The sequence below is a fragment of the Macrotis lagotis genome, chromosome 8 (genome assembly GCF_037893015.1).
Source record: "Macrotis lagotis isolate mMagLag1 chromosome 8, bilby.v1.9.chrom.fasta, whole genome shotgun sequence".
NCBI lineage: Eukaryota > Metazoa > Chordata > Mammalia > Peramelemorphia > Peramelidae > Macrotis > Macrotis lagotis.
This window is the reverse complement of record NC_133665.1, coordinates 62345347-62369237: the sequence shown is the minus strand read 5'-3', so window position 1 is coordinate 62369237 and position 23891 is coordinate 62345347. Positions and strand designations below refer to the sequence as shown.

Below are 23891 nucleotides of genomic sequence, written 5' to 3'. Positions count from 1 at the left end.
GAGGCTGGTGACTCAGCACAGCCCCCTTCACTCATATCCAATTCATGTGCTTGTCTTGGCATCACTTCCCTAATGTGGTTTTCTTTGAAAATGAAAGACAAAATATTAAGCTAAAAGACTTCCAATGAAGAGGAGCCATTATCTCCAGTGGCAGTACTTTTGGACAGTTAGGAAGTTTTTTGACTTGAAGCCTAAATTTGCCTTTTTTTAAACCTCCCCTTACCCCTGGTTCTGTTCCTTAGGGCTAAATAGAGCATGTAAAAGAATTTCCACATATTTAAAAAATTCTAAACACTGTGAACATTGTCTTTTTTTTTTTCAAGAAAGATTGAGTTTTACAATTTTTCCCCCCTAATCTTGCTTCCCTCCCTGCCACCCCCACAGAAGGCAGTTTGTTAGTCCTTACATTGTTTCCATGTTATACATTGATCTAATTTGAATGTGATGAGAGAGAAATCATATCCTTAAGGAAGAAAAATAAAGTGTAAGAGATAGCAAAATTACAGTTTTTTTTCCCCCAAATTAAAGGTAATAGTCTTTTGTCTTTGTTCAAATTCCACATTTTTTCCTCTGGATACAGATGGTATTCTCCATCATGCTGTGAGCATTGTCTAACCTGCTACCTAGGATAATCTACCTTCCCCCTTTCACCCTCATGCTCTGAGAACAGTAAACAAATCGGCACACTGGATTGTTTCTGGAAAGGGTTTTACTAGCAGTACTGATGACTTATCAAAATGTGTTTTGATATTGTATTTTTTTCTATTTGTATTCTCGGACCTTATCACAGAAGTATTTAATAGGGGCTTTCTTTATTTCATCCTAGAGAGGATTGTAAAGGATTTTATTCTAACTGCCCCCCCCCATCATTATACTGAGGATAACACTGAGACCCACAATAGGAAAGTGACATACCTGAGGTCACATAGCTAATAAATGCAGAACTGGAATTTGAATGTAAAGTCAGTATGAGTAAGTTGTTACAGAGAAATGCTGCCATGAACAATGTGACCATTTGTCTCTGAAGAAAACAGGTAGACTTAAAGTCATAAAATCAGAAAATCTTAGAACTGGGAAAGATTTTAGAATAGAATGTTAGAAGAGACCTTAGTGATTATTTAACCATCTCTCCTTGATTTACAGAGGTACAAAGTGTTAATAAAAACCCAAGTCTCCCAACTCACAGAGTTCTTGCTACAATGCCACACTTGGGCATTCTATTTCTTTGACATTTAAGCACATGTTTGGGGGGAAGCCTTTTCACTTGTAGAGGTGTGGAACTCTCCCCAACAGAACTCTTCCCCAGTAAAACCCTCTGTCCTGACAGAAAACCTTTAAGCACAAACACCTGACTATGATATGAGCTTCTACAGGACTGAGACTTGTACTTTTTTTTTAATCCTCAGAATTTAGGAGGGATCTGGCACATGTAAACCCTTAATAAATACTTGTTTACAGACTAATGGAATCTAACACAGTATATAATATTCTGTCCAAGAAGTACATGTGGTGTGCCTATTCCTTGTGTTATCATCCATTAATTTGGGGCCTTCATTGACTTTTCCATGTTTGCCTTTCTGTTTCAGAGTTTGGTTCAGAGAAGGACTGCCTATTAGTAATCTTTTCATTTATATTGTTATTGAATATATTGAATTGTTCTTTGATTTTGTTTATTTTTTTCTAAAATATCAATTTTCTTCCCCATGTTCTCTGAATTCCTTATATTAATCATGACTTAATCTACAGTCTTATTTTATTATCTTCAAATAACAGGGGTTTTTCCCCCAGCCATTCCCCAGTCACTGAACACTCACTTTGATTCTAGTTCCCCAGTCACTGAACACTCACTTAGATTCTAGTTCTTTACTACCACAAAACATTTTGAATTATTTTTCCCCAAGAGTTCAAAATTATGTGCAAATTTTGTGGAACAGCCCCCAAATTATTTTGAGCTAGGTTGGTGGGGACAATTATCAATTCTATACTTTTGAGGTAGAGATTTCATTTTATACTGCTGATGTCAGTTGCAAAAGCAGAATAAGAATCTTGTCTTCTAATTTTTAATAACTCAGTATGTTCCCCCCTTTTTTCCCCTTTGTCATTAATGTCTTGTCCTTGTCATTAATACCAATAGAATTTCCATCCTGAAATTTTCTGATTTCTAGAGAAGACCGAACAAGAAATGTGAATTCCTTTTTGTTAATTAATCTTTTGCGCCATTTCTCAGACCTTCACAGGCAATTTGGCAGAGTAGTTTTCTAAATGTAAATAATATTCAATGATTACCTTTTGGGCCATTCTAGGATGTTTTCCTAAAAGCAATGTAAATGCCTTTTAGAATTTTCTGTACTAAGTGTATGGGTAAACATAGGCATATGAATAATTCTTAGATAGAGGAAGAACCAAAGTGCATTAATTAATTTTAAGTCATTTTTTACATGCACATATTCAACTTAGTAGTCAACTTAAAAAAGTCCTCAAATGTATGTGAAGCATTATGCTAGTAATTGGCTTAAAAGAGAAAGATGAAGTAGTCCCAGCCCTCCAGAAACAATTTTTTTTCCCTGGGGCACTCCAATGATAAGTAAATATGAGATAATTTGATTAACAACAGATGGATGAGGCTTAAGTAGGAATTGGCACCTGAGCTGAGCCTTGAAAAAGCTAAGGATTTTAGGATGCATATTTCATTTCCTTTCATTCCTTTCATTAGTATATTCTTGGGAATGAAGAATAGCCATCTTGAAGGGGATAGGAGGAAGAGGAAGGGCAAATTCAGCATCTACTAAGTTATTTTGTCTTGAGCAAAGAGAAGCATTTGAAATGGTAGGTGGAAGCCATATATTGGAGGCTTTAAATACCAGTGATGAGTCTTATCTTAGTGGAAATAGGGAACCACTGAAGATTTTTGAATTGGGGTTTGATATAATCAGACTTGTGCTTTGGGAAGATTATTTTAACACTTTGGATGATGAGAAAAAGGAGAGTAGAGTTTGGAAGCAGGAGGAACAGGAAGTTATTTTGACAGTATCAGTCACAAGGAGGTCAAAGGATGACATAAATTTAAAGACTTGGCAGGAACTGCCTAAGGAAACTGGTCTAGCATGGTGAAGTTGCAGGGTCCCACAAACAGTAAGTAAAGAGCAAATCATAGATGGATCCCTCAGGCCTAAAGTACAGAATAACCCTGGTCATGAAGCAGCTCAAGAGACTTTTATCAATTCAGTTCAACAAGTATTTTCTGACCATCTTCACTGTGCTAGGTAGCAAGGATACAAAAGCAATGACAAAAGGCTCTGCTCTCATGGAGCTTATATTCTATTGGGGATATGTGACATGAATGCAAGTTAGTAAAATATATGTACAAGATAATTTTAAGAGAGAGGGAATCTAGCAAGTGAGCATCAGGAAAGGACTCCTTAGAATGTGGTAGCTAGCCTTGTGTTTCAAGGAAGTTAGGGACTGTGAGGGAGAGGTGAAAGAAGTATATTCCAAATAAAAAATAGACCTTTTTTTAGGGGCAACAGATAGGAGATAATTTATCACAGACATGGAACAGGTGGCAGTGCAATTTTACTCAATTAGGGAACTTGGAATTATATTTAAAATGCCAGCAAAGAGTGATTATGATATTGGTCTTTCAGATAATTGAACTTAAAAGTTCACACAAAATTTATTGAAAGGTGAAGGGTATGTATATCTTAGATCAAGAAACTTAATAGTTAACTGCCAGATTTTCATTTTCCAAATGTTAACATTATTTATATTAAATTCCTTTAAATTGAGACCCTACAAAGGGATTCTTGATAATGAAAAAAGGAATAGAATAGAATAATAATCACTAGTGAGCTTTCTCCCATATACATGCTATAACTCACTCATAATTTACTTCTGGCAAGGTCTGAGATAGAAAGTTCAAGAAATGGAGCTATGCTGAGTGGTTCAGATAGTAGCCGCCAGCTGTTTTTGGACTTTTAAAAGGTCAGTGAGGATACTTGCTAGACATCACAATTTCCAGATTTCTCTAAGTAACTTCTAGAGCTGGGAAAGACCTTAGAGAACATCTGGTAGATTCCTTTCATTTTACAGATGATGAAATTGGCTCTAGAGAAATGAAATGACTTGCCTCAGGTTAAGTAGCAGTCTTACTTTTGTTCTACCTTCCCCCCACTTTCTTTCTGATCTCTGAAGAAATGGTTTTCTTATAGCGTCCCAAAATGTATGTGAGCATTGCAGATTATTGTTAACTTGACTTGAGAAAGCATGGCTGCTATTAATTCAATTTCGAGAAACCACATTTTGTCATCATTTAGTTTTCATCTTTTTCTTATGGTCTAGAATAATCCTTTAAGTAAAATACAATTTGTCCCTTCCTAATACCATATAAATATTTTTTCTAGTTACCTTTCAGGATATTTCATTCTGATCTTCAGGTTTATTGGGTTTGAATCCTTTTTTTTTCCTTCAACAAATTGCATTCTTTTGGTTCTTTGGAGGAAAGTCCTATAAAATCTCTTAGCATAAATAGGTTCTTTATGTGAGAAAATGTCATACAAGGGGAGTGTTTTTCTTTTTTCCCTCCAGGGGATCCCATTGTACTGAGAGCCATTTTTCTTATAAGATTTGTGCAGTCTCATTTTCATTCTCTATAGTAATAAAGATTGTAGACCAAGGCTTTCATTACTTACCCCATTTCGTCTCATGTGCTTGCATTTCTGAGGATTCCACATCTTGCTCAACCCATCTTTTCCTACTTTTTACTTTGCCTCAGATATCTGCTGAGTTTTGCAAAGCTTTGAGGTTTTCATTTCTTGGGAGGGAGGGAGGGAGGGAGAGAGAGAGAGAGAGATAGAGAGAGAGAGAGAACGAAAGCAAGGTCTTGGTGTCACATGGGTTAAAAAAATGGAAGATTGTAGCCTAGAATTCAGTCTTGGAACATCATTGGATGAAGGGGGACTGCACTGTATTTAAAGTCATTGAGGGACCCTGGAAAAATGTGATGAACTTGGAATCAGTCAATCTGAGTTAGAATTCTGGCTTTGCCACTCACTTTCTGTGTGAACGAGGTACAGTCACTTCACTTATTTTGGCCTCAGTTTCCTCATCTGTAAAATGAAGGGGTTGACATAGATGATCTTTAGGTTTTCTTCCAGTACTACATTTGAGATTCTTTGATTTTGGTTTCAATTTCGGCTCTGCTATTTACTACTTGTGTGATCTGGGGTCAATTAATTGCCCTCTCTTGGCCTCAGTTTTCCCAACTGTGAAAGGAGAGGGCTAAGCACTTTCTAATGTCTCTTCCAACTCTAAAATCTGTGTTCTTCAGACTTCTTGTCCAGCACTTTTTTCATTTTGCCATATTGCTTCAGTGGTCACAAATATTCCTGCTTGACTTTTCTTGAGAACTGCATAGGGTGTTCATACAAGTTGGGCTACCTTAAGCAAACTTGTACCTAGCCAGTCCATGGGAAGCATCCAGTAACTACCCTTAGGGCTCTTCAATTTAGTTTACAGATCAGCAAGTTCTCAATAGAAAGGCTCTACAACATCCACAACATCTCTTGCATTGATTTCCTTTACTCATATAACCATCAGCCTAGTTCAGGCCCTAGTTTCTGAACTATGGTAGTAACTTACTAATTAATCTCCTTCCTCCACTCTCTTCTCTCTCAACTACATTTTCTACTAGATTGCTAGATTAGAATATCTAAAGCTAGGAATTTCCCTGACATTCCTCTAATAAAAAATCTTCAGCAGTTCCCTATTGCTTCTACTATAAATTATAGATGATTTTATTTGTCATCACAACCTAGCTCCAACCTGTCACATTTTTTTTTTGCCATTCCAGACAAAATGGCCTACTTGCAGTTCTGTAGTGCACATCTCTCCCCTCATCCTTTCCATGTCTTGGAGTTCCTGGCTCTCTTCAAGATCTAGTTGAAGCATTATGGCTTGTCCAAAACCTTTTCTGATTCTTCTAGGTGTTACTACCAACAAATGTGTATTTGTTATGTATATATTTTGAACCTATTTATCCATACGTGCTGTATTCCTCCTACTAAAATATAAGTTATTTGAAAGTAGGAACTTCTTAATTTTGGTTTTTTTTTGCATCTCCCTCTTTCTACCTTTTCCCTGGTACATGTAGGTATTTATTAAATACATATCAAATTGGAATAAATAGAAGTTAGGAGGAAAAGATTTAAAAGTCATTGAAGTAGGTAAATCATTGACAAGTGACCAGGGATAGAGCCAGAGCATGTTGGACTTTAGTTGATGGGAAGTAAATTGATGAGAAAATCAGAATTTACTCCCAAAATGTACATTGAATGTGTGTTTTTTTTCAAGAACACATCTGTTAGTGTGATGTGCATTTGCAGAAATTACAGAACCATATCTAAAGCACATGACTGTTGCTTTGCAGTGCAAAGAAAGCACCCCTTCACCCCAAAGCCTTGATTGGCATTAATGCTGTGCATTAAATATTTGAGGATAAAATGAGATAATAGTCATGGAAGCATTTAGGAAAATTAAAGGCATCACTCATTGATAGACAGAGGGATATAATAGAACTCTCTGGATATGGCATCTGGTTCAAATCTCACAGTTTTCTTGGCTCTTGGGTAACTAAAAAATGAGAGTACCAAATGTATCTGATAAAAGAAAACTATATTTTAGCTTTGAATCAGTTACTAGCTTTTTACAAATATTTCATTTGATCCTCATAACAGCCCTGATATATAAGTGTTGTCATTGTCCCCACTTTATAGTTCAGGAAACTGAGGCAAACAGAGCTTAAATGACTTGCCCAGCGTCATTCTTCTAGTAAGTGTCTGGGTCTGGATTTGAGCATCGGTCTTCCTGATTCCAGGCCTTGCATTTTATCCACAGTATCACCAGCTGTTTCTCTTCACTAATGACAGCTAATTAAAGGAAATTTGAAATAAACAAATTATTTTCCAAATTGATAAATAAAGACACATACACTTAACTCTAGTGGAAGGTTCATTTTTGAAATTGCAAATGAGAAATTTCACTCTAAATTAGTTAAGCAGTTAATCTATATGCTTTTGCCTAGGTAATTTTGTTTTGTTTTTACACTATATCCTAATTTTTAACTGCTGCTTAATTTTTGTGGATGAATCATAAAATCATGGTATCTTAGTGATGGAAAGAACCTTTGAATATAGAATGGATTTCAGAGCTTGAAATACTCTTAAAGTACAGATCTAAGAATGCTCAGAATGAAAGAAACAACTAGTCCAAGCCTTGTTTATCATAAAGATCACAGAGGCATAGAGAGAGGATCATAGGAGCAACCCCCAGATTAGAATCCAGATTTCCAATTCTTAGTCTAGTGTTCTTTATTTACAAGATGTAGTTTCCTTTGACTGTTCGCTAGTTTTTGCTTATTTCTTAAATTTTGACCCTAGTTCAGGCCCAGATTACCCAGGAGTTTTAATTGATTGCCCCCCCTTTTTGTTTCCCCTTTTTTGATCTATCTTCCACACATCTTCTAAAGTTATATTTCCAAAGCATATCTGACCCTATCCTTCCCTGTCTCAAAAATCTTCTGAGGCTCCTATTGCCTCAGGGATAAAAATGCAAACTCTGCTGTTTAGGATTTTGGAGATCTAAAGTCCTTCACAACCTGGCTCCAAGCCGCTTCTTATAGCTGTACTGGACATTCTTCTCAGTCTTTGCAATCCAGGTAGTTCTATCTCCATGAAGGGCATGTATTCCTGTCTCACCTTGGCTTCCTAGAATTGATTCTGAGTTTTTCAGAATTCATCCCCCATGCTACCTCCTCCCTGAAGCATTTCCTGATTCCTCCCCTCTCTGCCTCACTTTCCTTGAATTTACTTTGTAAGTTCTTTGAGGCCAGGGAACTGTTTTATTTTCTCTCAGTATCTTTAGCATAGAACCCAAGCAAATGCTTGAGAAATGCTTGTTGATGGATTGGTTCATTGATTATCTCCTCACAAGCATCCAACTGCCCCCACCAAAAGGGATAAACCAACTCCCCTCTTTGCCCAGGTTGCTTCTCCACATTTGAGTACAGTCTCTCCTCGCTTCTGCCTTGTAGGATGCCTAGGTTAGAGAGTAGATTGGGTACCACTATTCAATTTAGGAACCTCCTGATCTCTGCAGTTTTTAGTGTCTTTTACCAACTTGAAATTATGTTATATTACTTTAAATACTTTGTGCTGATAGAATGTAAAGCCTCTTGAGGGCAAGGGAATGTTTTATTTCTTTTTAACCTCTTATATAGTAAAGTTTATTTAAATGTGCATTGAATTGAGTTGAACAATTTTATCTTTTGTATCATAGGCAATTTGTATTTTTTGTATCATGGGTAATTTCTTACTTTAAAAATTATAAATTTATCTATTTTCACTTAATTGATAAAATTGGCAGAATGTAAAGTGGAAGAAGCAAAGGATTTGGAGATAGAAACTTGGATTTGAATGACTGCTCCCCTTTCTAACAGTGTGATGATTAGCCTTCCTCATCTATAAAATGGGGATAATAATACCTATAGAGAGAAGCAGCTTGGTGTAGTGGGAAGAGGGTTAGTTTAGGGTTTTACTTTCTGAGGGTTACTCAGAAAGACTTTGGGGAGGCTAGGTGACGCAGTGGATAGAGCACCGTCTGTGGAGTCAGGAGTATCTGAGTTCAAATCTGGCCTCAGACACTTAATAATTACCTAGCTGAGTGACCTTGGGCAAGCCATTTAACCCTATTGTCTTGCAAAACCAAAAAACCTTAAAAAAAGGATCAGAAAGACTTGGATCTGAGTCCAGGTTCTGAAACATACATATTTAGTTGTATGAACATGGGCAAATCACTGCCTTCTTAATGTGCTTACATGGATTTCTAACCCTAAATGTTCCAGATGAGTTGATCATCATTGGTGGAAAAGGGAATTCCATTTCAGGTACTGATGAGATCACAAGTCTAGACTTCTCTACTTCTCTACTTCCTCCCAAATACCTGGAATAATGACCTCCCTGGGTTATTGTGACATTTACATGAAATAATATATATACAATGGTTTGCAAATCTTAAAACATCACATATAACATATCATTATTATTGTTGCTATTATCATTTATTGGCTTCTTAACTTCAGTTTCCTCATCTATAAATTGGGAGTAATAATACTTTTGTTATCTGTAATGCAGAAATGTTTTTAACTTTAATACCCTCTACCAATGTGAGTTAATGATATTATTGTGGATAACCTTTGGAAATAGGTGTCCAGAAAACTAGGATCAAGAACACATATGCCTCAGGCTCCTTTTCTGCTATCTTCTGAACTTAGACACATGCAGTTAGTCCCTCTGTCAAACTGCATGTCCTTGAAAAGGAGAGTGGGAAAATGCAGGATGATTTTCTGGTAAAATGAAAGAGGTACCTAAATATCATTGCAAAGAAGCATACTTTTTTTTTCATTCTTATCACTATATAGAATACAAAGATGCCCTACAAAATTGTCACAGAGACTGGAGTTCAGAAGTGGTGGCAGGTGGGTATCCCCAGACCTCCAAATGTGTTCATATGAATGTATGTCTATTTAGATGTTATTTAAGTATGCAAGAATATACATGAATTATTTTATGGGAACTCACAGTCATCTGAGGCTTATTTGAAGGAACTGGAGATATCCAGATATTCAGCATGGAGAAAGGAAGATCCTTGAGAGATTAGCCCTAACTCTGTGGTCATTGGGTAAAATTTAAAGAAGTAGAGACATGCTCACTATGAGAGAAGCTCCTAACAATAAGAACTAGAATCATTTGAAATGAAATAGCTTATGAACTAGTGACTTCCCTATCACTGAAAGTGTTTTAAGGCCAGATGACCACTCATTTGGAATGTTAGATTCATAAAAGGACTTCAAAGTTCATCCAGTCCAATTCTTTATTTCTCACATGAGAAAACTAACTCTCAGAGGTTATCCCAGAGGTGTCAGGGAGCAAATAAGTTTGCTGACCTCTCCGAGTCCCTTCTAGTGTAGGATTACCTCATAGGAGACTTTCCCAATTTTGACAATTTCAATAACATACTTAGATGTTATTAAGATCAAAAGTACTAAAAGGGAATAGTACAAAGGGTGAGATCTCTTAAAAATTAGAGAATAATTTTAGTTAGTTGAAAAGATGAGAAAACATAAGTGGGGGAAAAAAGAAGATCCTTCAACTATGTGGAAGAACTTGTATGAGAATGTTGAAATGCTGAAATAAATGACAGATAAGCAGACAGTCTTTCTCCTCTCTCTCTTTTTTTAGGATTAAAATATCTCCAATATAGGATAGTTCAAATGCATTCTTGTTGGCAGCCTCTGTGATAGGCTTTTGTGACTCAGGTGTGTCAGCCCCTAAACTGAAAAGGGGACTAACTGGAAAGCATAATTAGTCTTGCAAATGATAGACTGAGCTTCTTGAATTTAGTTCATAATATGTATATTTTTTAATCTTACTCTTTAGAGTAATTCAGTACATTAATTTTCCATGAAGACATCATTTTATTTTCATGTGACAGTATACAAATTTTGAAAAATGAACTTGGGGGCAGCTAGGTGGTGCAGTAGATAAGAACACTGGCCCTGGAGTCAGGAGTACCTGAGTTCAAATCCGGCCTCAGACACTTAATAATTACCTAGCTGTGTGGCCTTGGGCAAGCCATTTAACCTCATTGCCTTGCAAAAAAAAAAAACCTAAAAAAAAGAAAAATGAACTTGGAGCAATATATTTCAACATTATGATGTTAACCTATTGAATTTATGTATAGCTGCAAATTTCTATTTGTCAGGTTTTTCCTAAAAGGCTTCAATTCATGATGAAATTGCCTATTAATGTGAAATATGTGTGAATACTGCTAATTCAGATGGCCAGGTTGCCTACATTCCTTGAATATGGCGCGTTCAGGTGTTCAGTGTATTATGTTGGTATACATTCACCAAAAGGTAATGATTATGAGCTTTCTGTATAGTACATTTTATGGAAGTCAGTTAATGCAATTCTAGGTAATTTAATAAAGATTTCATTCAACTAGGAAACTAAAATCTTTTCAGTCCTTTATGAATGAAGATATTGTATTAGCTTAAAGGGTTTGAGACTTTGTTCATTATAGTCAAATAATGTAAATGTAAAATTACCTATCTCTATATCTTGATCTATTTTTTTAAAAGATGCCATTTTTCTCTTTTATTACAACAGTAGGGTACATTTTCTTAAAAATCACTTGATTATGATTGATCCTGTCTATTGAATGAGCAAATAAAAGAATTTTGCTGTGATAATTTGTTGCTCTAAAGTACCTATAATCTCCAGCTATGCTTCTAAACTGCTACAGGTCAGACTCTGCGAAAGGCTGGAAGAAGCAGGTCCTGTTCACGGGAACAAAAGGAGGTAATGTGTTCACATGCTAGGAGTTTGGTGGGCAGTTTTTAATTTAAAGGATTTGGGAACTCTTGATAGTGAAAAGAAGGGAAATGTACCTGATCTTGTGACATTTTCCCTCTGAGGTATAGGCTTTCATTCCTGAAAAGTCGGTGATTATTGACAGGTCTAATTTTGATGTGGTAGTTGAAAGTAACAAGAGACCTCTCCTTGGAATGAAACCATGGTATCCCATGTAGAATGTTTCCTTTAAATAAAGCAACTATACTTGGGTCCAGGAACTGAAAAACATCTTAATTTATTTTAATATAGGAAACATAAGCACAAAAGCCACAATTCCACTCTTCCTAAAATTCAGGCAGAAAACACAAAGTGAATGTGACACATAGTGCATGTTTACAAAAAAGGAAGCTTTCTTCTCTTATCTTTAACAATGTAGAATTATTATTGTCCATTATATTTAAGCCATTTTGTTAAGATTTGATATTGTCTTCCTGTATCTTATTATATGTAGGTAGTATATTGTTCTTTTGAATCGACTTTATTTAGTATATTGTTCTTTTGAATCAACCTTATTAATCTACATCAATTCAAACAAATCTTTTCATATTTCTTAGAATTCTTCATATTGTCATTCTTTATAGCATAATATATTATATATATTACATTACATTACATTATATTATATTATATTATATTATATTATATTATATTATATTATATTATATTATATTCACTTACCATAATTTAACCTTTCTGTAAGTTCATTTCTAATTGGATTCTATGACAAATAAAGAATATTTTTATATAGATAGGGATATGTCAAAACAGTTCATTTCTAATTAGCTTCTATGACAAAAAATATTTTTAAACAGGTAGGTGGTTAGGTAAAACTTTCTGACTTTAAACTTTAAGGTGGTTAGGTAAAAGGGGATGAATTTTTTGTAACTTTTTAGGTACAATTTTATGTTGCTTTCTCAAATGGACAGACGAGCTTCAATGTGAGCATATTGATGGGAATGTTTCTCAAAGCTTTGCCAGGGTAGAATTTATCCATATATAACCATCTTTGCTAATTTGATGGGCATAAAGTTATACCTGAGAATTATTTTAATTGGCATTTCTCTGATTATTGATGATGATGATGATGATAATAATAATAATAATAATAATAATAACAATAATAATAATATTCTTCATTTTTAAGATCAATCTTTTTAGCACTTATTTATTGGGAAATAGTTGTTAATCCTATATATTTGCTTCATTTTCTTGTAGATCTTAAATAACAGAGGTGTTTAATGTACAATTTTGTTCACAATCTATATTTTCCCATTTTATCCTAGCTAAATTGTTTTTATTTAAGCAAAATTTATTTTAAAAATTCAATATCAGCTATTTTGTCTTTTTAATATTCTTTCTTCCTATTTGCGTACATATTATATATACATATACATATATGTATGTATATATATATATATATATATATATATATATATATATATATAGTATATATGTCTCTGTGTAAGTGTATGCCTCTATGCAAGTGTGTGTATCATATGGTTTAAGAATTTCTCCCTCCACAGTTCTGAATTGCATACTCTTTCATTCTGGCTTAAATCCATTTTTCCCCATTAACTTTTATCTAAGTTTCCATAGTTTTTCTTTCTTTTTTGGAGGGAGGAAGTCAGGATAGAACAATTATTTATTTCATAAAACTCATTAATGCATATCACAGATATTTAAAACATGAGTTGATTAAAAAAAATTTGGTAGGACTGCTGAAAATAAATCATCTTGGGAGTAGCTAGGTGGTGTAGTGGATTGAGCACCAGCCTTGAGGACTTGAGCTCAAATTTGTCTTCAGACACTTAATAATTGCCTAGCTGTGTGACTTTGGGCAAGTCACTTGACCCCATTGTCTTAAATAAATAAAAAAAAATTTAAAAAGAAGATATATCATCTTTCCCTGTACTTCTTGTTAAAAAAGCCATTTTCCCACTACTAGTTGTCTTTTGGTGAGCCTAGGAAATGGCTCATGTACATTGTTGGTGTATGGTCTTCCCTAGCAAGTCAGCATTACCCCTAAAGCTCATCTCAGGACTACTGTTCAATAACCTGTACTCCGTAACAGAATCTCAAAGCAGAGGAGTCAGCATATATGCCAGCTGACATATTCAGACAGTTGCTAATAGGGAAAGGAAAGGAAGAAGTCCATCACTCTCCTCCCACAGGAAGGCCAGGGAAGAGCCTCCTAAAGAGCAAGAGCAGAAGGTGACTCTTTATAGTCTATTGAGTGAATAACTAATGCTACCCTATAGTCAGTCCTCTTTGATGCTGCTTCCAATTACAGGTGGTGGGGCATAAATCAACCAGAAGCCTCTGATTTCTCTTGTCTTTTATGAGGGGCCTCCACATGAAAATGTGCAGAAGTCCATGCTCAACTCCAGAAGACATGCCACAGTTACATGAGAAGTTCCCCCATTATCCTCATTATTCTCTCTCTTCCTCACTTAAATACTTACTGTCCTCAGAAAATCAACTGTTGTAAATTTCACCCATTATGCCATTTCCTCAATTCTGGAAAGTTCTCTGGGAAGCTGGAGGAGGGTCAGACATTTGTTATTTCATTGCCTTCTCCCCATACTTTCCATTAGTCTCAAAGTCCACATAGCTCAGATGTCAATGACTACCTCAGTATATAATGTATGTATGAATTATAGAATCATTATTGTGAATAGAATGAATTCAAACATACAATGAAAGTGGACAGCATAATGAATGGAAATCAAAATTTAGTAGTAGTTTTGGATTAGAAGGAACACTTGAAACAGGAGAGTAAAATAAAGGATTGGAGCAGAATATTATACTTCAGCTGAAGTAAAATGTAATTGGGAAATATTTTTTAAAATAAATAAAAAATGCAACATAGACAATATTATTTTATGATTCTTAAGTCAAAATTTGACCTGCAAGTATCCTTATGTATGGAGTTAGTGCTCTCACTTTTTATTTGAATTTGACACCATTGCTCTAAATGTTGCTTAGTTCTAGGGAATTTTTCTCATTGTAATTCATTTATAACTTGCTCAGTCTTTCCAAAGTTGAGCTGTGTAATTTAGTTATTCTAATTTGTTAACTTCAGCATTTTTATTTTTTTTAGATATTAGTACATTTCAATCATTTTCAGTTTTACTGGAATGTAACTAACTATACTAGTTTCCTGGTATTTTTCTTTATTTCCTCTTCATTCACTGTGATTTTCTTCATCTCACTAGCAGGATGATTTTTCTCAAGTATGGTGTAGACTATGTCACACCCTTATCCCCCTGCTCTTAAAGGAGTTCCAAGTGCTCCCTGTCACTTCAGAAATCAAATATGAAGTCTTCTGTTTGGCATTTAAAGTTCCTCATAACTTGACCCCTCCCTACTCTTAGATTTTTAACTCCTTGTCACTCACAGGAATACATCTACAACTGACTAACTTGCAGCTTCTCAAATATGGACAAGTCATCTCCCTCCTCAGGGAGCAGTCTGCCTCTTCTCACTGGTGTGCCCTTTTACCTTCACCCTTTACTATCCTGTTTCCTTCAACATTCATTTCAATTCCCTCCTCTTGCAGAAGACCCTTACTGGCCATGCCACCAGCCACCAATGCCTTTCTCTTTCAGGAGACCTTCATTTATTCTGTATCAATCTTGTAGGTACTTGTATATTTACATCTTAAAAAAAAGTGTGCTCCTCAGTAGCAAGGACTGTTTTGGATTTATTTAACATTTTTTGTTTCCACAATGCTGAGAACAGTGCTCAGCACACAGTAGGCTCTTAATAAATGTTTGTTGACTTACTATATATAAAACCATACTTATAAAAACTTATACAATCAGAAGTGGGTGATTTAGCCCCAAGTTCCCTGTGAGGAATAATAACTCCATTTCTGTGGGCCAAGACCCAACTTCTGCCCCATTGGAGAAAATGGGAATGAAGAGATGATTCTATAGTTAATCAGTTCAGCTATGCATTGAACTCTACCATTAGCACATAGGCAACCCTTAATAGCCTAAATAAGTTCTTAACTAAAAACTTAAATATTTTATGTGATAAGATTGGAAAAATTGGGTCCAGATGATAAAAAGTTTTAAAGCTAAACAGAAGAACTTCTATTTTCTTTTAGAGAGTTAGCATAGAGAGTCATTGGAGTTTATGCAGTAAGGAGATGACATGTTTAGTCTTGCACTTGAGAAAGATCACTTTGGCAGCTGTGTGAAGAAGAGGCTGAAGAGGAGAGACAGGTAAGGAGATCATTCTGGAGGCTGTGTAGTTTGGGTGAGAGGCAATGAATTCCTGAAGTAGGAACATACATAATCCTGTGAGTTGAGAGAAGAGGACAAATGTGAGAGATATCGTAGAGATAGAAATGAAAAGATTTGGCGACTGACTGGATATGTAGGTGGAGGGAGAGTGAGAATTCAAGGATAATATTAAGGTTGTGAACCTGAATGACTGGAGAGTAATGGTACCCTTTATGGAAATAGAGCCATTTGAGAGAGAGAGAGAGAGGTGGTTTGGGGAGTGGAAGGGGGGATAATGGCTATCTGACATCTAGTTTGAAATATCCATTTTTTAAAAAATTGGAGATGTGCCACTGAAGCATGGTGTATGCTTCTTGTTGTAGGAGTTTAGTTGAGAAAGAGATATAGGACTATGACTTGAGGGGAAAAAGAATTTTTTCATTATAAAGGATATTTAAGTGTATTTTTAGGCATCAGGGTAGAGAACAGTAGAAGATGGTGTTCATGGGGAATTGTTTTACTTTTTCAGCAAGGTCCTTTTCTGAGAGAGAAGGGAAGGGAATAAAGTAGAAAATGAGGGAAAAAAGAGAGTCTTGAAAATCCTCTCTGGGAAATGGAATGAAGAATCAATTAGGGAGGTATAAAAGTATAGTTTTATTATAGTGAGGATCCAGTTGAGATTAGATAACTTGAATTTGTAGTGGATTTTTGTAGATGATTTTCCTTAGCTCTGTTCAGTAGCACATGAGTTAGAATGGAGGAAATAAGTGATAGGAGGAATCCGGGGTTGTTTGGCAAGATATAACTTGTCAACTAGAGAGTGAAACAAGATTTGGGGGCATTAAAGAGTGTAGAGTTTAACTGGGATTTATAGGGTCAAGATTAAAAAGGTATAGAGGAGGTGGCTCTTGAGCTGAATTTGAAACAAGAATTGTAAAAATTGGAGTTGAGAGAGTATATCCTAGGAATGGAGGATGGTTTATGTGAATGTACAGTGAAGGGATATAGAATGCTAAATTCAGAAAACATCTAGCAATCCGGTTTGGCTGAAGCTTAGCATAAAACAGAGAAATGTGAAATGAATTTGAAAAGAAAGGCATGAGATTCTGGATGTTCATGAATTCCAAGGTTGTCTATGTTTTGTCCTCGAAAAAATTGGGAGCTACTTGGAGTTTTTTGAACATGTGTGGAGATGTGTTCATTAGAAATACTGTTTCAGTACTTGTGCAGAAGTGATCACTGGAGAGGGAGATACTAGAGGCCAGGAGAACAAATAGAAAACTTTTATTACAGGAGGCTGAATTAAGGTGGGTGTTATATGAAAGGAAAGAGGAGGAAACAGTCATGAGATTTATTAAGATAAAATTAATAGGTCTTGACAAGTAATTACTACAAGGAATAAAGGAAAGGATAGAGTCAGCAATTACTCTGGTTATGAACTTAGGTGAATAGGAGAATAGAAGTGTCTCCAACAGAAGTAGGGGAGTATAGAGGTGAGTGATTTTGTGGGAAGATGAAGAGTTATTTATTCAGCTTTTTGAGTTTTAAATAATAATGTGACTTCCAGGTGGAGATATTTCAGTAAGGAGTTAGAGATGAACTATAGAACTATAGTTCAGAAGAGAAATTAAGGCTAGAGACATCTGTGTAGAAATCATCTGGGTAAAGACAATAATTGAACTCAGGGGAGAATATGAGATCACCCCAGAGAAAGAGCAGAGGAGTTTAGCCAAAACCTTTGGGGATTACCATGCTTAGGGAGTGGGAGAAGGATCAGAAGTCAACAAAGGTGATTCAGAAGGAGCATTCAGACAGGAAGGAGGAGAATTTGGAAAAGAATATTGTAGAAGTGCAGGGACAAGGATGTTGAAAGTGTCAAGAGGGAGGAGAGAGTACTTAAAAGGAGGCAAGAATGATGGACAGTGTCACAAGATAGAATGAGATCAAAGAGTTTGAGAAATAAGGAAATACCATCAGATTTAACAAATAAAGAGATCATTGTTAGCCTTAGATTAATTTCAATAGCTTGATAGGTTCAAAGGACAGATCTCAAGAGATTGAGATTTGAATTTGTGTTATGGCAGTGGAGGCATCTCAAGACTTTAGTAGTACAAAAAGGAGAGATGTAGAATAATAACAAGTAGTTTGCAGAATCAAATAAAGGGTTTTTTTTCAAATTGGGGAGACATGAGATATTTTCGTATGTAGGGATGTAGCTAGAAAATTGGAAAAGAGGGAAACTGGCTTTGAGGGGGGTGGCAAGGTAAGAGAGGGAAAGAAAAGGCAATGATTGATGAGAAATTCTGGGAGGAGCTGGGAGGAAATAAGTAGAATCAAGTGAAGCATATTGTAAGGAGTTGAGAATTTAGTGGTTGGTGAGGAAAATGAGATAGTGAAAGTCCACACTGTAGAATATGAGTAGAGGTTAGCTTTGGCAAGGAGTAGGGCCACTTCTTCCGCAAGGAGGAGAGGTCTGGGTGATGATATGAAGGATTTTTTTCAAAGTGCAGAATAACAGTAGTGAGGAAACTCATAATGGATGAGTGATTTTCTCAGTTAAGTAGGAGGTGGAGTTGCCTACTGTAAGAGAAGGGAGGTTAACAAGAGAGGAGGTTTGGAACAGCTGCTATGGGATGTGTGATAGAAATTCAATAAGGGAAGAGTAAAATGATTGCTTTCAATAGTGAGAGCCCAGCTGAAATTAGGAAGTATGGATTTGTTGACTGTCTCTAGCCATCATGTCTGGAAGGAGGTGTGGAGAAGGGGAAAATTATAAGTGAACCAGCTGAATATAAACTGGACAAAGAGGGCAAGGGATTGAAGGGTGAAGTTCAATGTATAGATGAACTGGCTAATTGTAGGATCATCTCATCATCTTCCCTTTCTCCAAAGGGAAGGAAGTAGTGTTGAATCCTGGGTCTCAGGGTCCATGGAAATGGCTCTGTTCCTCACAGAGAACATTTCTGATCATAGAAGTTTTTATAAATACAGTAAGTCAACAAAAATTTATAAGGAACCTACTATGTGCTGAGTACTTTGTTCAGCATTGTGGAAACAAAGATAGTCAGATAAATCCAAAACAGTCCCTGCTATCGAGGAGCACACTTTTTAATGGGAGAAACAAGACATAAATACCCAAGTACCTACAAGATTGATACAGAATAGATGGTCTTCTGAAAGAGAAAGGCATTGGTGACTGGTAGGATCAGAAAAGGTTTTCTTCAGAAGGAGGGAACTGAGATGAATCTTGGAGGAAATTGGGGATAGTAAGAGATGAAGGTAAAAGGAAAGACCAGTGCAGAGGTGGCAGATAACTGATGACATGTCTATGTTTGAGAAACTGCAAGTTAACCAGTACAGATGGATTACTATGAGTGAAGAGGAGTAAAATGTATAAGAAGGTTAGAAAGTAGGGAGGAGTCAAGTTATGAGGAACTTTAAAGGCCGAACAGAAGACTTCATAGTTGATTTCTGAAATAATAGGGAACTCTTCAAATCCTTGAAGAGAGAGGCAGGGGATAGGGGTGTGGCACCATGCTTTAGAAAAATCATCTTGTGGGGCGGCTAGGTGGCGCAGGTGGATAAGGGGCAGCTAGGTGGCGCAGTGGATAAAGCACCGGCCCTGGAGTCAGGAGTACCTGGGTTCAAATCCGGTCTCAGACACTTGATAATTACCTAGCTGTGTGGCCTTGGGCAAGCCACTTAACCACATTTGCCTTGCAAAAACCTAAAAAAAAAAATCATCTTGTGAAGTGATTGGAGGATTGGTCTAGAGGAACTTAAAGCAGGTAGAGAAGTTAGAAAACTTGTAAAAGTAGCTACCTCACTGGTGATCTGTTGAAATTTATCCATTATTTAGTGACTCATTTATTTCATTTTTTGTTTGCTTACTCATTTTTGTTGTTTTAGAATAAGTTTTACTGATAAATTTTATTTTTCTCAGTATAGTTATTTTTGAATATAATATTGATTCTAGCATTGAAACTCATAATTAAAAATTTAAAAGCAGTTACAACAAAAATAACCCAGTGTGACATATACTGCTTCTTTAGTCTCCCACCTCTACTGAGAAGAGGGAGGTGTGTTTCTGGGTCAAAAATAATTACAGTTATAGTACTCAAAGTTTGTCATCCTTATTGTGTTTTTGTGTGTTTTTCTAAATTTGCAGTTCTGTAATCATTGTGTAAATTGTATGTGCAGTTTTAGCTTATGGACACATCTTCCCCTATTGCCCTGCTCTATGATTCTGTGGCACTAATACTCATCTTCCTAACAGCATTTTTTCATTAATTGGAATAAGAAATTTTAACTGTTGGGCTGTCAGCCAAAAGTAGCTTTCACTGTGCTAAAAGCCGAGCAGCCTCGAGATTTGACCCAGATTCACCTTGTTGCTCTGGACAATATCATCCATACTTTGCGGGGGGTGTGGAGGGTGCTAGGCTAGTTTTCTTGCTGAAGTAAGAATTGTTACCCTTCTCCCTAAAGTCTTCCCCTATGCTAACTGCCCTCCCTAAATGACATCCTTGTCTCCTCACTGTTTCTCACTTCTCATGTTCAATCTATTGCCTAGGATTGTTGGTTTGGCTTTTGTAACATATCTCTCCAATGTATTCCCTTTTCTTTTCTGACACTGCCATCACCCTGGTGCAGGCCCTCATCTCCTAGTGGATCGGTTTCCCTCAATTCTCTTTCCACTCCAATCTATCCTCCCCTCAGCCATCAAATTAATCTTCCTAAAGCACAGCTCTGACCATGTCACGCAATGCTAATCCTTTGTTTCCCCAGTTGGTAAAGTTCAATAACTCCCTCTCATCTCTAGGATCAAATAGAAAATCCCCTTTTTGGAATTCAGACTCCTTCATAACCTCTCCCATAGTCCACCTTTCCAGGCTTATTCTATCCATATAGTCTTTGATCTGGTAACCTCGGCCTCCTTTGCTGTTCTCCAACAAGACCGCCAACTCCCCACTCTGAATGTATTCGCTGACATCTCCATCCTTCAGAGAAAACTTTCCCTCTTTCTTTCTATCTAATGGCTTCCTTTGTTTCCCAGTTCACATTGCCATATTCTTCAGGAAACCTTTCCAATTCCCTCTTCTTGCTAGCACCTCCCCTCTGTTGACTTATTTCCATTTTCTCCTCTATATAGTCAATTATACATATTTGTTTGTATGTTATCTCCCCTTTTAGATTGTGAGCTCCTCAGAGACTTCCTGTATTTTGGCTTTCTTTGTATTCTTTGGTGCATAGTGCAAATATACAAAAAAATATGATGATGATGACTGACTGACTGACCAATAGAGATTTGAGCATCTTTCATTGTACTGTTTTGTCCCCTTTGCATAATAGACATAAAGAGCTCCAGAGAAGGATATCTGAGTCATTTGGTTTTAGATCAGTCCTAATCAGCCCCTACTCTCCCTTAACCATCAGACTAGCTCAGGCCAGCGTAGGGTCCTTCTTGCCATCTCTATATAGACATAGACTAGCATACCCACTCTTCCTACCAGATGTTCCCATATTGTCTCATCTTTAACAGCAATTGGAAATCCATGCCAGGCCCTCCTTTATGTGCTGAGGATACAAAGACCAAAGCCAAACAGCTCCTGCCCCAAAGGAGGTCATATTGGATATGGGAAGACCAAAGTATAAACTCTGTACAAGGCCATGTGTGGTCATTTCTGTGGTGGGGGGAGCAACTCTGTCAACTGAGGGAGGCAGGATAGGCTTCTCTCATGGAGGAGATGCTGCTGGAGCTGAGCTCTGCAAGACCCTGGGGGTGATGTGAAAAGGAGTGAATCAGAGATGTTCAGTAGAAAGTTGTGACTGAGGAGATGGATTGAAGAGAGAGATATGTAAGTTTAGGAATAAAGGTGATATTTGAACTCCATAGGAAATGATGAGATCATTGAAAGTTCAAGGATGATGACAGAAAAGGGAAGCAGCATTCATCTGGTGCCTACAACATGCTAGGCACTCTAAATGGTTTACAAATAATACACCAATTGATCTTCACAACAATCTTTGGAGGTAGGGACTATTATTATCCCCATTTTACAATTGAGGAAACTGAGGCACACAAGTCAAGTGACTTGTTCAGGCTCTCACAACCATTAAGTGACTGAGTTTAGATTTTTAACTCAGATCTTCCTGACTCTAGACCCAAAATTCTATCCACTATGCTACCAGCTGTTCCCAAACTGCAAGAACTTTTCCCCATATATGATGATGAGAGGGATTGGTCCGTGAAGGAGGAGAGGGCAAAGCAGAAAGCTGATGATTCTGTATTGGAGATGGGGACACAAGAGCCAAAAAAAAAAAAAACAGGGGTCCCAGGAGAGAGTAATACCATGAGAATCCAGGAGGAGAGGGTGTTTAAGAGGAGATGTTGGTAAATAGTGTCAGTTGCTGCAGAGGTCAAGAAAGATAAGGACTAAGAACAAGTCATGAGATTTGATAATAAGTAGATCATTAGTCACTTTGGAGTGAGCAGTTACAGTTGACTCATGCGGTTAGGAACCAGATTGTAAAGATGAGGTTAGAGAATGTTTCCAAATATTCTGGTCTAGTGTCTAACAAACTAACAGTGGGCCAGCCCCAAAGCCATAACTCTTCAGAAGAGAAGGATCCTTTTCTGTAGGAGATTCCTAGCTTTGGAATCATTGTGTTCTCTCATTGTGCTAAGATGGGAGGGAGTTGTGCTTGAAGGATGAGAGGGGAAAGCAATGGACTAATCCCATCACCCGAGAAGCCTGGGATGTTAGTAAAATTGCCACAGGTTAACTGTAACCTTCGGGTAACACCTGGGTTGGCTCATATTTTGAAAATCATAGCAAATCAGGACAAAAAGAGAGATCAGTGAGTCCAACATCTTCATTTTACAGATGAGGAAACTGTAGCTCATGGATGTGAAATAAGTTGTCCAAAGATAAGGTAATTTTTAAATTACCATAGTAAATTAAACACACTCAATGAGTCCATTTATGCCCCATCTCTCTTCATTTCCCATCTGACATCTGCAGGCTTATGTGCCTGATAATCATCTCTGATTTTATTCAGTGGTAACTCTTTTGGGCAGTGAAACGGGTCTAGACAGTCTCTCTTTTTCCAGGGTTACATTTTTATCAACTCAGAGCTTAAATCAGACAGGATATACCCAGACCTCAAGTCTAAATTGCTTTCTTTTTAAACCAGCCATGTGAGGAGTCTGGTGGTATCTTTCAGACTCTACTTGATTTGAAAAGCAAGATGTTCCATTGCTTCACTTACATTTGTAGTCTACTTGAGGCTGTGGCCTTCAGAGAGCTGTCCCTTAGATATTGACAGTTAACAAGTATTTGATGGGGGAAAAAATGAAAGCTGTCAGTTGCTTATCACAGAAGCTCATTGTGACAGCTACAGTTCCAAATCTGTTATGGTTTATTGGAATCAAGAATTTTTTGGTTTATAATCCTAAGCACATAAGGATTAAATCTACATTAAATCTAACTACCAAATTCATTCCTTTTGTTTTAAGATGGGAAGTTATTTTTTAAAAGTCATTTTTCCTGCTTCCCAATTCATTCAAGTTGTTGGAAACTTAGGTAGATTTTGAAAAAAGGATCAGTCAGTCCAGTGATGTATGAAGCAGTAGCAGTAGACCTTCATTAAGCACATTCTAACTGGCACACGGGAAGAGTTCAGGGGAATGGGGTAAGAGGCAAGAATAGAGGATTTGGGGCAATAAGTACTGGATTTCAGCAGCCAGAAAACTATCTCAGGCCTCAGGTTCAATGACATTCAGGCATCTAGACGACATAGTGTATACTGTACTGGACTTGGACTAAAGGAGTTTTGAGTTCAAATCCATCCTCAAATACTGAATGTCTGACTGGGTGACCTTGAGCTGGTCACTTAACTTCTGCTTGTCCTAGTTTTCTTAATTGTATAATGAGCAACTAAATTATGCAATGGATAGAACACCAATCAGGAGGCCCTGAGTGCAAATGTGACTTCACTTGGGCAAGTCACCCAACTGTCCCTCATTCAGGGTCATCTCCAGTTGTCCTGATCCATATCTGGCCACTGTACCCAGAGGAGAAAGTGAGACTGGTGACAGCACAGCCCCCTCTCACTCAAATCCAATTCACTTGCTTTTCATGACATCACTTCTCTGATGTCATGGTCCTCTTCAAGAGCAAGAGCGAAAGACAAG

At 36.8% G+C, this 23891-nt stretch overlaps 1 protein-coding gene across 5 annotated transcripts in view; it reads left to right on the top strand.

The window, feature by feature from the left end:
* The window catches only part of KATNIP (katanin interacting protein), a 246741-nt gene that overhangs the window by 4173 nt on the left and 218677 nt on the right, over positions 1 to 23891 (top strand). For 4 of the 5 annotated variants that reach the window (XM_074197385.1, XM_074197384.1, XM_074197382.1 and 1 more), the window contains exons 2-3: positions 9473 to 9529; positions 11359 to 11414. The exons of the other annotated variant lie outside the window; for it this stretch is intronic. In XM_074197385.1, coding sequence (XP_074053486.1) covers positions 9482 to 9529; positions 11359 to 11414 — 104 coding nt within the window. In that variant the 5' untranslated portion in view covers positions 9473 to 9481. The remainder of the gene's footprint in view (positions 1 to 9472; positions 9530 to 11358; positions 11415 to 23891) is intronic. 5 annotated transcript variants of the gene reach the window in all.